Genomic DNA, 13,462 nt, shown 5'->3' with positions numbered 1-13,462 from the left:
TATAATACATCTAATGGTATTTACTGTAATTATTTGCATGTTTAACCTCATCTACCTGTAAAGCCTCAGAAGATAATGTCAAATTAGTCCACACTTGAACTTTAAACCGTAGGTTGAGACTATTATGCAGGACTGGGGCATAACAATTTTATGTCAAGGATCTACATATATATCTCAAGAAAAGCATGCTAATATTAGATATTTTTATTTCAAATGTCAATAAACGAGAGATTACTGTAATCTTGCACATGGTTGAAATGTCTGTACAATCAATGCAATGTATTAATTTTGTATATTGATGCGTTTGGCATTGTTGAGCTTTTTATTGCGTTCAGATTTAATCAACTTGTTTCAGTGCAGGTGATTTCGATAACATAAGATTGCGTTCCGCCAATGTGTCGAGATTGATTATAGGGCGGTGGCCAGTGAGAGATGATCAAAGCCTTGGAAGCTTGAGTAAGGGTGGGCGGGGCTTCCCTTGTGTTTCCAGCGGCCCGCCCCTGCCTGTCACAGATACAAAACCGTCTGGCCCACAGCGAGATGAAACAAGTGGAGGGGATGTAGCAGTAGCAGACATACATTCGTGAGAAACCCAAATAAGCGCTCTGGCGTTGCTGTGGTTGTGTTGTTGCTTTCTCCGTCGCCCAGATTGCGCTGAGATTTTTGGGATTTTTTAAGCTTCCAATTTTGCAAATCGGAAGCTGCTCTGGTGTAAGTAAAGGTGTCTGCACAGGAGCTCAATGGCCGCGACGCTAGCGATGAGCGGTGGCGGCCAGGACGAGCCCTTCTACCCGCTACTGAAATCCACCATCCCGGACGACTTCTCCTTGGAGGAGTCCGCCCTTTTCGGCTTGGACTCCAAGATCACGGATGCTGAGCGGAATGGCCACAATGAATACACCCAGGTAAATAAGTCTTGAGATTCCTGTTTTTAACTTTGACGCTCCGATACGAAGCGCATAATGCATGCTTAATAAGGGATGGGAGCCGCTGTTAATATCCCATTGAATGGGCGTGGCATGCTGGTAGTGCTTCAGCGTTTGTGGGCTTACTTTGTGATCCACCACATTTGCACGACTCGTCCGCGTCCTCGCCCGTGGTACCGTGCGCGCCCCCCCCCCCCCCTACACGAGCAATACACTATACCAGTCAGGAGGAGGAGGAGGAAGATGTGTGTAATAAGCCAACTGGACGGCAACGTGAAGCCGAGCTATTCCGACTGCAAACGCATTCCTCAGTGCATGCTTTTAATGGAGCGAATGCCAGTTGGTCACAGTTGGTCCGCTCTGGCTTACAAGCCACACCAGCGCCATACCACACCACGGCAACAACTGACTCCAGCCTCGCTCACTCCCAGCTCAGCAGCAGAAACTACTCCCCTTACTCCCCCTAGCTAGTGAGTAAAGAAAAAAAGAACTCGTCAGGGGATGGATCGAGGCTAGAACAGCTGGTACAGGACCAGAGCCACACTAGTAGGCAGACACTAGAAATAGCATCCTCCCCCGCGCCACAGCCGGTCATCCCGGTGCATCGCAGCCGCCCAGTGATCTGCAGAGGCCCGGGTGTTTCCCCCCGCCGCTCTTCTCGATAGTCATCATATCGCCTCACCTTGATTTCTAGGTTTTTAGTGTTGTGACACAAAAGTTGTACCTAAACCTGTTCTGTCATCCGCCCATTCAGTTGGTTGACTTGCAGTGGTGGAGGCTTAACATCTCTTCTTGTCTGTCACATATTAACACGCCATTCATGAGTAGAAATACAACACAAATCTGTCTTTTAAACCGAGCAATCATTTCCCCTTTCAACCCTTAATATAGCCGGATCCCATTGGCCGGTCTTTATGAGTTCAGCCTTACAAGCAGAGGGGGAATGTAGCAACCACGCATTGATGACTACATGACAAATACTTTGGGCATGGCTGTCCTATCAAACATATGTCTTCTCAGAATAGTGTGTCAGAACGCGGTGACGTTGGTGGTCGAGGAGCATTTGCTTCAGCCTGGATTGCTAAGAGTGGACAGCAAGGATTTTGCCTGTTATGATCTATGTTTATTTATATTTTTGCACAAAAAAAAGGCACCCTGTATCTTTAAACTCACCCAGGCTTATTGTTGTTAGATGAGCGAATAGGATCGGGGATAATCTCTGTCTTCCATGTTCTTTTTGTTTCCGTAGACCAAGTGTGAGCTCGACAGGTATCTGTCCCAGGTGCCTCTGCCCCCCCTGTCCGACGGCCTGCAGCAGCAGCAGAAGTCGCGGCGGGACAGTGTGTCCAACATGGACCAGTTCTTCAGCGACGACCAGGCCTTCGCTCCATACACCCTCAACATGAACCTTTACCTGCCCGACGTGGCCTACCTGCGCATGGGCTTGTGTCGGCCGACACGCCTCCCTCAACCTCTCCCCCAGCAACCTCACCCCCAGCAACCTCACCCCCAGCAACCTCACCCCCAGCAACCTCACCCTCACCCCCAGCAGCAGCAGCAGCAGCAGGCCCACGCAGGTCTGGCCCAGGTCAAAACGGAGTCCTTCTCTTCCGCTCTCCAGCCCCACTGTACTGAAACCTCCCCGACCGCGAGCAGCGGCACTGGGCCAATGCCCATGGAAGCGTCCGCCATCGCCATGACATTGCCAGGGTTACTGGAGTTCACCAGTGCTTTTAGCCAATCGGAAGTGGGCGGTGACGATGCCATGTCGGGCGTCTTTGTGAAGCAGGAGGTCCCGTCACCGTTTGAGCAGCAGCACCACCACCATCACCATCATCACCACCACCACAATAATCACCATGACAACAGCGGCTCGTTGTTTCAACTCCTCAACTCTGATTTGGACCATCACCATGGCAACGGGGTGGACGTCCAGACACAGCAGCAGCAGCAGCAGCAGCAGCAGCATCATCATCGCCTTCATCAGACACAGAGCGCGGGTCCCCTGTCGGTCCACACGTCGTTCCATGATATGTCCGTGCCTTCCTCCACGTCGCAGCAGCAGCAGCAGCAGCAGCAGCAGGCATCCACAGCCAAGCCAAACTACTGCGGCCTAACCGGTGGGGGCTATGTCCACGCCCCCGCCGCACACCCACAGTTCCAACCGCAGCAGCAGGTGCCCTACCTGCCCCCCTCCCCTCCCAGCTCCGAGCCAGGCAGTCCCGACAGACAGAAGGAGCTGCTCCACACCATGTCCCCCCCGCCCTCCTACGCGGCCACCATCGCGTCCAAGATGGCGAGTGGGAGCCCCCCCATCCTCTGCACAAGCCCGGGGACCATGGCCCTGCCCCTGGGGGCTGGCCCCACCCAAGTCCCAGGCCCGGCCGCAGGCCTGACGAGCTCCGGCCCAGACACCGCTCTGGGTCTGGGTACGGCCGAGACCAGCACCTCCCCCAGCTCTGGCTCCTCCTCCACCATGCCCATCCGCTACAACCGGAGGAACAACCCTGACCTGGAGAAGAGACGCATCCACCACTGTGACTACCCAGGTCAGAGCTGTGTGTGTGTGTGTGTGTGTGTGTGTGTGTGTGTGTGTGTGTGTGTGTGTGTGTGTGTGTGTGTGTGTGTGTGTGTGTGTGTGTGTGTGTGTGTGTGTGTGTGTGTGTGTGTGTGTGTGTGTGTGTGTGTGTGTGTTGAAATTTAGGATTCATACTGAACCGGAAACTCCATACTGTCACGGTACAGTCAGATATAATAAAGCGTCGCTTGAAAAGATGAGATGGATGATGTCATCCATAAAATTATATTTGACATGTTATCGAAATCACCTGCACTGAAGCAAAATGAAATGCACAGAGCAGCACCTAGGTATGTTTTCTGCTGGTTGTTTTCATCGTTTTGAGTCTCTTATGACCCTCCCTACTTTAATCAACTGGCTGGTACAGAAACTACTTAGCTCTTATTGTGATGCCTTAATGGGCCGCACAGAGAGCCCCGAGTCGATCTCTATCGCGCTAATTCGTGCCTTTGGTTGTTTATTTGAACATTAAGCATCATGCGTCATTATCATTGAATAATAATACGTTTCAAAACAAAAGTCATTTTCTTTTAACTCATGCCAAACTTGCATATTAGATAATGGTGAAAAGAAGGGCCTGGCTTTGCTTTTAAGAACGGCAAACTGACTTGTTTTGGCTGGAGAAGGGATTTCCCACACGGAGGGCAGCGATCTAACACCGGACCTCGCTAAGCTCACCTTAATGTAAACACATCTGAGCTATATGATGTGCAGCTACTTGTTGGACATGTAATGTCAACCAGCCCGAGGCAGTGTGTAAAATTGGCTCTGAAAAGCCTTTTCCTCCAACACCGGCACCAGCAAGTTAGCACATGCAGTCCCTGAATACATGTTGCTTGATTGGACTTTTAGAAGTGCTCAGATTCTGGCTGGCTACAGCTGTTACTCTTATCTTTTTAATTGTGCATTAAACACTATACACCCACTAACTCGACCAGACATGCTTTTTACCCATTTAGGCATTTGTATTGTACTAATGGAAATGTAATCTTCAATGACCTTAATATCCTCTTGTTTAGCGTTTTGCTCAGTTTTTGTAATTAAGCCGCATTTCTCCGCTTGAATGGAAGCCAAAAACATTTAAGGCTGTTGAAAATGCATTCAAAAATTCAGAATTTTCCTCTGTCATTCTGTTGTCAAATTTGTATCATTTTGCACCAGATGTTGTAAAGTCAACTCACTCTTGTGTTTTTTTCCATGGGTTTCAGGCTGTAAAAAGGTCTACACCAAATCATCTCATCTGAAGGCTCATCTCCGGACCCACACGGGTAAGGCCCTTACCCCACAACCCTTTTTTGGGGTGTTTAGTTTTTTTGAGGACATGTCAAAAAAAGTACACTGGCCGTGTGACTCGTATTTCAGAGGCCGCTGGAACCATGTTGCTAGGCAGGCATGTTGTGATCTTGGCATGTGTGTGTAAACCTATCCTAGCCCATTCCCATCCTCTGCCCAATATACTATTCCATTAAAACAGGTGGAAGTGAAACACTTCTGCCACTGGATGACTCTATCGTGCTCACACTCAGTAAGACTGTTTGCCATATGCCTGCTATCACTGTTTCTGTTTAAACAGCCCTGTTTGTGAGTCTTGAAATGCTCCTGTGCAGATCGGTAATGTTATCAGCCACTAAAAATAAACTAGATTAGTTTTGTATATAGAATAATCTTGAATTATCTTCATAGCTGTCATAGCGGATACAAATCGCTCCTTGATGTGCTGTATCTTTCTTTCTTTTCTTTCTACAAACCAGTGGTTAGGTGTTTGGTCCCACCTAAAGCCAGCTAACAAAACAGGGCTTCTGTTGATGCACACAAATTCCTCTCTCATCCGGACACACACACACACACACACACACACACACACACACACACACACACACACACACACACACACACACACACACACACACACACACACACACACACACACACACACACACACACACACACACACACACACACACACACACACACACACACAGCAAAACCTGTTTTGTTTTTTTAATGTGGATGATATGAGCGTGTTTTTTAATTTGATTTGCAAATGTTTGTTTAGCGAACTATGCCACAGCGGTTTGGTGGTATGTGGGTTTACAACGTGTTCATTACATGACAAATAGGCATGGTATGGTTCACATAGCAGGCTGACAAGATGAGAGGAAAACAGACAGACAAGGTTGAAGGTGTTTTTATAGTGCAGTGTTTTCTGTCTCTCTCTCTCGTTCTTCTTCTTCTCGTGTGTGTGTGTGTGTGTGTGTGTGTGTGTGTGTGTGTGTGTGTGTGTGTGTGTGTGTGTGTGTGTGTGTGTGTGTGTGTGTGTGTGTGTGTGTGTGTGTGTGTGTGTGTGTGTGTGTGTGTGTTCACTACTCTTAATGTGCAGCTCCCTTTGTCTTGATTTGTTTTCTCTCCCCCCCCACCCATCCTCTGTGCATCCCATGCACTTACGCCCGGAGACATGCACATGCACCTGTCAGCATCAGCGGCGTGAGATGATTCCTAATGCCTTTCTCTTTTTCCAGCCCACTGGGATCCCAGCTCTAATCCCCATCAACATCCATTACTCTGATTTCTTTCTGTGTGTTTGCTTGTGTGCGTGCGCTTGTGTGTCCACAAACATGTTTGTGTAGAAGAACCGAACAGCACTCCCTCTCTTTTCCACTTTCTATCTGATCGCTTTCTTTTTCCCTTCTGACATTTACATTTTTATTTTAGTTAAATCAATGCTTGTTGCCCGAGATTGTTTTTTGGTGGAATAGGAACCCTGGTTTCATTATGTCTCAGCCGAGGGAGTTTCGGTGGTGTGTGAATCAGCCGACCAAAGTGAACACCCTGTAGAAGACGTGTCAAACAAAAAGCCCGGGGGCCAATTCAGGCCCTCAGCCAAATTCTATCTGGGATGCGCGTCATTTGAGTTTTTAATACATTTTGGCCAGAATCTCGATCTCATGGGATGGGCCCTATAAGTCCCAGGATGCACTGCAAATTTCTTCTTTTACGTGGCTGACGAGTTTTGAACTGCTGCACCAACCTCGACCTCATGGCAACACCAAGACGTTCGCCAAATCCAACGATGCATAATTAGAATATCAGGACCACTTACCGTTCCAGCAGCAGAGCTATTACTTTGTTTTATGCACCAGACTGCTGAGGCGCATTCAGTTGAACTACTGGTTCGCCATCAGCGACGTTGTAAACTCAAGCAGCAACTAGAGAGGCCGCAACTAGAGAGGCAGTGATGCAAAAACCTTGTAAATTGCCACGCAAACAATGAATCAAAAACGACTGAGGTAATGCTCCTCGGACTGCTTAATGGCTAATTTTAGTTTGAAAAGGTGTCCAGGGGGTGCACGTGGTTCACCGGGTGGAGCGAGTACCATATAGGCTCATTCCTAAATCGCAGCGACCCGGGTTTGAGTCCTGCCCGTGGTCATTTGCTGCATGTCCTCCCCTCTATCTCCCATACCTTCCTCTCGATCTCACTCTCTAATATAAAAGCATTAAAATCCGAAAATAAATCTTTAAAAAAATAAATAAAAAAAAGGTGTCCAGACGCAATAAAAACCATAGATACTATGCGAATACCTAATAAAGTTGCATTCATATCGCACCTGGTCAAAAAAAAAAAAGTAGATTTGATTTGAAGTGGTGTGATTCATGCCTCGCACTAACTCAAATCTAGTGTATAAACGGAAACTGTTTTGCTTTGTTCCTTCAAAGTTCGAAAGCAAGGCAGTTTGAAAATGTGGCCCTTCTTACCTGTAACCAAACGGCAGTTTGCAGCCGGTTTTGATGAATGTCCAAGTGACAGCCGTGTTAATGTCCAAGTGCGTAGTATGTAGTTATACAACCAGATCTTCCAGTTGGCCCAGTTCATCCCTCGGCCTGGCTGCGTAGGGCCTCCACTGCTCCGTCTCGGCAGCTAGCATGGGGTCTTTCAGCCCGGCCGCATGCAGTCCGATTTATTATACTTTTTTTTATATTATACTTGTATTTATCATTATGATCCATGAGATATGCATCTAAATATCAGCATCAACACACACACACACACACACACACACACACACAGACACAGACACACACACACACACACACACACTATCGTAACTTAATTGATTGGCTCTATGATTTTGTGGTTTGGATCCAGATGGAGTTCTCATTCTCTTCTTTATCCCCCCACCAGGTGAGAAGCCTTACCGCTGCACGTGGGACGGCTGTGACTGGCGGTTCGCCCGCTCGGACGAGCTTACCCGTCACTACCGCAAGCACACGGGTGCCAAACCCTTCCAGTGCGGCGTGTGCTCCCGCTCCTTCTCACGCTCCGACCACCTGGCGCTGCACATGAAGAGACACCAGAACTAACACACACACGCACGCGCACGCGCGCGCAAACCTACCAATGCATACACACACACACACGTGCAAACCTACCAATGCATACACACACACACACGTGCAAACCTACCAATGCATACACACACACACACACGTGCAAACCTACCAATGCATACACACACACACACGTGCAAACCTACCAATGCATACACACACACGTGCAAACCTACCAATGCATACACACACACGTGCAAACCTACCAATGCATGCACACACACACACACACGTGCAAACCTACCAGTGCATACACACACACACACACACACACGTGCAAACCTACCAATGCATACACACACGTGCAAACCTACCAATGCATACACATTGAGAAGGACAGGGACATGTACACACACACTCAAGCGCAGGATAAAGCATACTCGTGTACAGCCTGGGAACCAGATGAATCTGCAAGCTCAGGTTTTACTTGCTCTGACATATGCGTCTGGCCCCCCACCTGTTCAGACAGATTTCCAGGAGACCTGGCCCGGGTCAGGCCAATCACAACCGCTCACTAATATTGGGTGAGGTTTAATTGGAGGACGTACAGAGGAGCAACCAAGATGGCTGCCGCTGATGTGCGCCATGTTTCGTTGTTCTGATTGGTTTTAGGTCTTTCCAATTTCGTCCAGACCCATTTCGGTCTGCCCCTGTTGATAATGACTCTTGGAAATCGAATAATGAACTGAAAGGTTCTAGACTATTATGCATTTGGGAATTGGTCTGGTGATGTCAGGCTAGTACACACATACACACACTGTACACACATGATGTTCACACATACACTGTACACATACACAAGCACTATCAGAAAATATGCCATCCAAATGTATAAATCAGGAAATGATAAACCTCCCACTGTCAAACACGTGATAAAAGCTTTTAGTGGCCCCACATGTTTTATTCTCATGTTCTCCAAATAGTTGGTTGTTTTCTTAAGAAATGGTCTGGGAAAATAACCTGTCAGAGCGTGGTCACCCATACCAACCGATGAATTAGTAAGGTTTTATGAGAGAAGGGGGGGGGAGAAATTAAACCAAAACAAAAGTTAAACAAGCTATTATTTGTAGTTACATTTAGAACTGGAATACGACTGGAAGCTTATGCTGTCTTCAGACTTAGCTTTGTGTTTGTTATTTTGTATTAAAGGGAAGTGTGTGTTTCTTTTTGCTAGGACAGCCAAAAGTTTGTTTACCTTTTTTTTTTTTTGTGCTTTTGTTTGTTTTTTGTAACTGGAAAAATCCAGAACCTCTTTTTGTTTTGTTTTAAATTTTTAATTTGCACTTGAAATGGTTGACTTGTCAAAGCTCATTAGACTACAGAACTCAGTTACCACTGGAAAACACGAAACACATTTCTAATGACTTAGATTCCTCTGAAGATGCAATTCACTGGACACTAAACAGACCATCCCTCTTTACATTCTTCAGAATATGAGGCATTTATAATAACGAGACGACAAGGGACAAAGAAAAGTAAAGGGAATAGAGTGAGAGCAATGAAGGCGAGGAGGAATTTTAAGAGGGAGAGTATAGTTAAGCATTAAAGAGGGAAAGGGGGGGGGGGGGGAGAGAGAGAGCAAGAGTGAGAGGTGGAGCCGAGGGACGTTGAAAGACAAAGTGGAGGCGTTTAGTTGCTAATGGGGTGCAATTACGTGGTGAATTATTTAGCTTTTGTCCTCCGGACGTGCGTTGAAGAAAATGTCAGCGGAACCCATAGCCGTACTTTATAGATACTCTCACAATAGACACAGAGTTAAACAAACATGTCCTTATTTGTTGCACAAGCACCAGGTAGCCATGGAGTATTTAAAAAGAAAGATAGAGGGCGGGGCACGATATGTCCACGGAAAATGTTTTCCTTTTGTTTTTTTTACGAGAACATTCTTCATTGTTAACATTCTTCTACGTCAATAACGTGTTTTATGTTAAGTCCCTCGTTTTCTGCATTAGAAAATACCCTCAACAATGGCTGATGAATTGAAAGTTTTCACGGTGCTTAATTTATCGATATTTATAATATCGGGATAATGTGTTGTTCTGTTTTTGTAATCCATTTGGTACCATATGAATAATGATTTAACTGGCCTTGTGGTTAGGAAGAGTTCACCCTCTGAAATATTTATAAACACCAAACATCTTTGTGTTGCTTTATGATATGAGCAAATCTAATGGCAATTGTACTCTACACCAAAGCTTGGGTTCATTGTTTAATTAAGGCTGCCTCTGTGATTGTTTCTTTACAAAGGACAGCTTAGAACTAATGCAGCACTGTAAAGTATCATGGTAAATCTGACTATTTATTGAATGAGTAGAAGTGGGGGATAAACAAGGTCAACCAATTCTGCCCAACTAAAACGCCTTAATGTAAATATATGCACTGTAAATATCTAAATGACTTTCTTTCCTTTTTTATTTTGAACAAAAGGGCCAGCGAAAAAATGCCCCGCATCCCAAAAACTATTCGAGCCCTTACTTTTTTCTTAACAGATATTTTAATATCATTTTTTTATATTGTCCTTTAAACAACCTAGTTCGTAGTTAAATTTTTCTTTTTAGAGAAATACCTTCCAAAGACAAAAGTTGTTTTTCTTCAACTGTAGCAAATTCTAATAAAGTCAACTGACTCTTTTACAAATGATCTCTTGTTTTTAGGGTTGTGAGACTTTAATTTTTTGTGAGTATTTACGGTTATATATGTTTATTTTCAAGGGCAGTGAATCATCTTTTAAAACCTATCTTTATTTACTCAAGTTTATCCTTGCAGAATCAGCCTTCAGATGTAGGAACCAGTCATAGTGCCTACTGCAGATTAACGTAGGAGTGCACTGAGATGAGATCCTCTTTCTTAACTTTGACCAGCAATGCACCATACAAAAACAACAGTGATATAGAACATAGATGATAGGGCCTTCTATATAAATATAATCGATGTAGAGTTGGGCCGATATCAAGGCTCCAACTCCCTGTGTACTTGAAACCCGTCCAAGTCCCTTATATCCCTGTTTTAAACACATATGACTTTAAAGCAGTGTGGTAATGTGCCTCCCAAACCATTAAAAAGACATACGGTGGGTGTGTAATTGCTTGCTTTTAACGTGAACACAATGCTGCCTGGAAGTGAACTAAAACCAGGGATATTTAGGTCGGGATGAAGGTGATTAATGAAGTAATGAGGGAGAGGTGCAGGCGATCGGCAGGCCGGGTGTGTGGAGCTCTGTGATGAAGGGCGTGGACGTTCTGATACAGCTATGGCTTCACACTCATTATACTTTCCATTCTAAATGAATATATATGTGTTGCAGCTATGCTGCAACGCAAATATAGAAACAGGCCTATATATCGGTCAAGATGATAAGCGTGTAGCGAATATAAATCTTCATCAGGATGGAGATAAGGTCGGCGAGTATATATATATTATAAATATACATCAAGATCAAAAGTAAGATAAAGAGCCAGAAAGCGTTCAAGCAGGGGGGAACTGAATAAAGGAATAAGGGGAAAACAGGCAGCAACAGGGGGATAAGATCTTTGTTTCAGACCATGTGAGAAAATATGGAAGAAGAGGGTCTGATTCGGGGGGGGGGGGGGAGATCAGAGCTGTAGGCCAGTCAGGGGACCCGCCGGCAAACCTGCAGGACCCTTGCTGATCAACAAACAATAGGCCTTTGATATCATAGCAGGACACAATGAACAAGAAAATAAATCTGACCATCACCAGGGACTGGCGGGGAATCCCACCACAAACATACACACACACATATATGCATGCACGGCACGCATGCACGCACACACACACACACACACACACCATATGTTCTTGGTTTAAGTCATAAATGTGACCTGGGGTCTCTATTGTAATCTACCTCAGATGTCAGGAGGGAGGGAGGATGGGGGGGGGGGAGATAGAGTGAGATAGAGAGAGAGAGAGAGAGAGAGAGAGAGAGAGAGAGAGAGAGAGAGAGAGAGAGAGAGAGAGAGAGAGAGCGCGCGCAGCAGGACAATCTAAACAAAAGAATCTCTGGGGTTATTCAATCAACCACTTCCGTCCTCCTACAGCTCCTCAGATTCGCCTCCTTCGTCTTTTTATAACCGTCAATTCTATTCCTTCTTTCTTTTTTTCCGTCCCCGTCCTCCCCCGGAGTAAAGTATTGCATGAGCGTCCACAGACGCTGTGCTGAAGGTCAGAGTGGAGACTCTGTTCTCACAACCTGCTTCTCCTCACCGTTCTCTCTCTATGTTCCTCTGTCTCTCTCCCTCCTCTCTCTCTTTTATGTGGCCTTTCTCACGTCTATTACTCAGTTCTTTCAACATCTCTGTATACCACACCAGTATGCAGCTTACTTATTATTAAGTAATGCCGTCTAATGCAGAGATATAAAAGGGTAGTCTGTCATTCATTTGCATGCGGGGGCATATAATCTCTCAGACACAGTCATGCACACACACACACACACCACCACACAGATGCACTCACACACAGACACACCCACACTAATGCACGCATATGCGCACATGCGTACACTCACGTATCACTGACACTCATGCACACCCACACACACACACACACACACACACACACACACACACACACACACACACACACACACACACACACACACACACACACACACACACACACACACACACACACACACACACACACACACGGCAGTGAGTGGGAGCTACCGGTTCATGTTTTAGAGTAAATTAATGTCACACATCTGGAAGAAGGCTCCTGCTCCACCCTCCACTGCGCTGCGTTGGTGTGATCCCAAGTTCCCCTCCGCATGCGTGCGTGCGTGTGTGTGTGTGTGTGTGTGTGTGTGTGTGTGTGTGTGTGTGTGTGTGTGTGTGTGTGTGTTTTTGTGTGTGTGTGTGTGCATGTGTGTTTCCAGCACAGCTCTCTTGGTGCAGACCACCCACTCAGTAAACCAATACAATGATCCAAGGGAGCCAGGATAGATAGAAATAGACACACACACACACACACACACACACACACACACACACACACACACACACACACACACACACACACACACACACACACACACACACACACACACACACACACACACACACACACACACACACACACACAATAATGCACACACACTCACTCAAACATACACACACGCACACGCACAAGATCCACACGCAACTTACTCCAAAGTCAACCCTGTTTTCTGAGAATAGAACATGTTTTCTCAGATTCTAATATGTTTATTGAGGAGAAAGACAGGTATTTATATTAGCTCAAAAAATCGACTGGCAAGCTATTCACCTGTGAAAAGGGATAGATACCTGGATACTTAAATTACGGCAGTTAATGACATATTCGCCTATGGCAGCTTGATGAAAAATAGGCCTTCTACACTACACTAAATCATCAACTCTAGTATCGCTTGGAAAACGTGTTCATCAACAATTTAAAAATAGAGTGTTTAACTGTTTTCAAAGACATAAGAGCTGACATACCAATAAATTGGATTGGCCAACATGATGTTATCATGAAATATTATTCAATGAGTCATGAATATGGTAAAGAAAAACACAATTGTACAAAT

The 13,462-nt window shown here is 45.7% G+C and overlaps 1 protein-coding gene across 1 annotated transcript; it reads left to right on the top strand.

Moving 5' to 3' along the window:
* Positions 1-45: 45 nt before the first annotated feature.
* On the top strand, positions 46-9,438 carry klf5a (Kruppel like factor 5a). Its single transcript, XM_056610056.1, has 4 exons — positions 46-905; positions 2,176-3,475; positions 4,713-4,772; positions 7,688-9,438. Exons 1-4 carry the CDS (start codon positions 741-743, stop codon positions 7,864-7,866), a joined length of 1,704 nt encoding a protein of 567 aa, XP_056466031.1. The 5' UTR covers positions 46-740; the 3' UTR covers positions 7,867-9,438.
* The last annotated feature ends 4,024 nt before the right edge of the window (positions 9,439-13,462 follow it).

The sequence above is a fragment of the Gadus chalcogrammus genome, chromosome 15, assembly GCF_026213295.1.
Source record: "Gadus chalcogrammus isolate NIFS_2021 chromosome 15, NIFS_Gcha_1.0, whole genome shotgun sequence".
Lineage (NCBI taxonomy): Eukaryota > Metazoa > Chordata > Actinopteri > Gadiformes > Gadidae > Gadus > Gadus chalcogrammus.
This window is presented reverse-complemented; position numbering and strand designations above follow the sequence as displayed.

What these genes read in the sequence shown, in the direction of transcription:
- klf5a (XM_056610056.1), top strand. Translation starts at nt 741, where the DNA reads ATGGCCGCGACGCTAGCGATGAGCGGTGGCGGCCAGGACGAGCCCTTC. An exon ending in GCCACAATGAATACACCCAG is followed by an intron (nt 906 to 2,175) that starts GTAAATAAGTCT and finishes TTGTTTCCGTAG; the next exon opens with ACCAAGTGTGAGCTCGACAG. An exon ending in TCATCTCCGGACCCACACGG is followed by an intron (nt 4,773 to 7,687) that starts GTAAGGCCCTTA and finishes TCCCCCCACCAG; the next exon opens with GTGAGAAGCCTTACCGCTGC.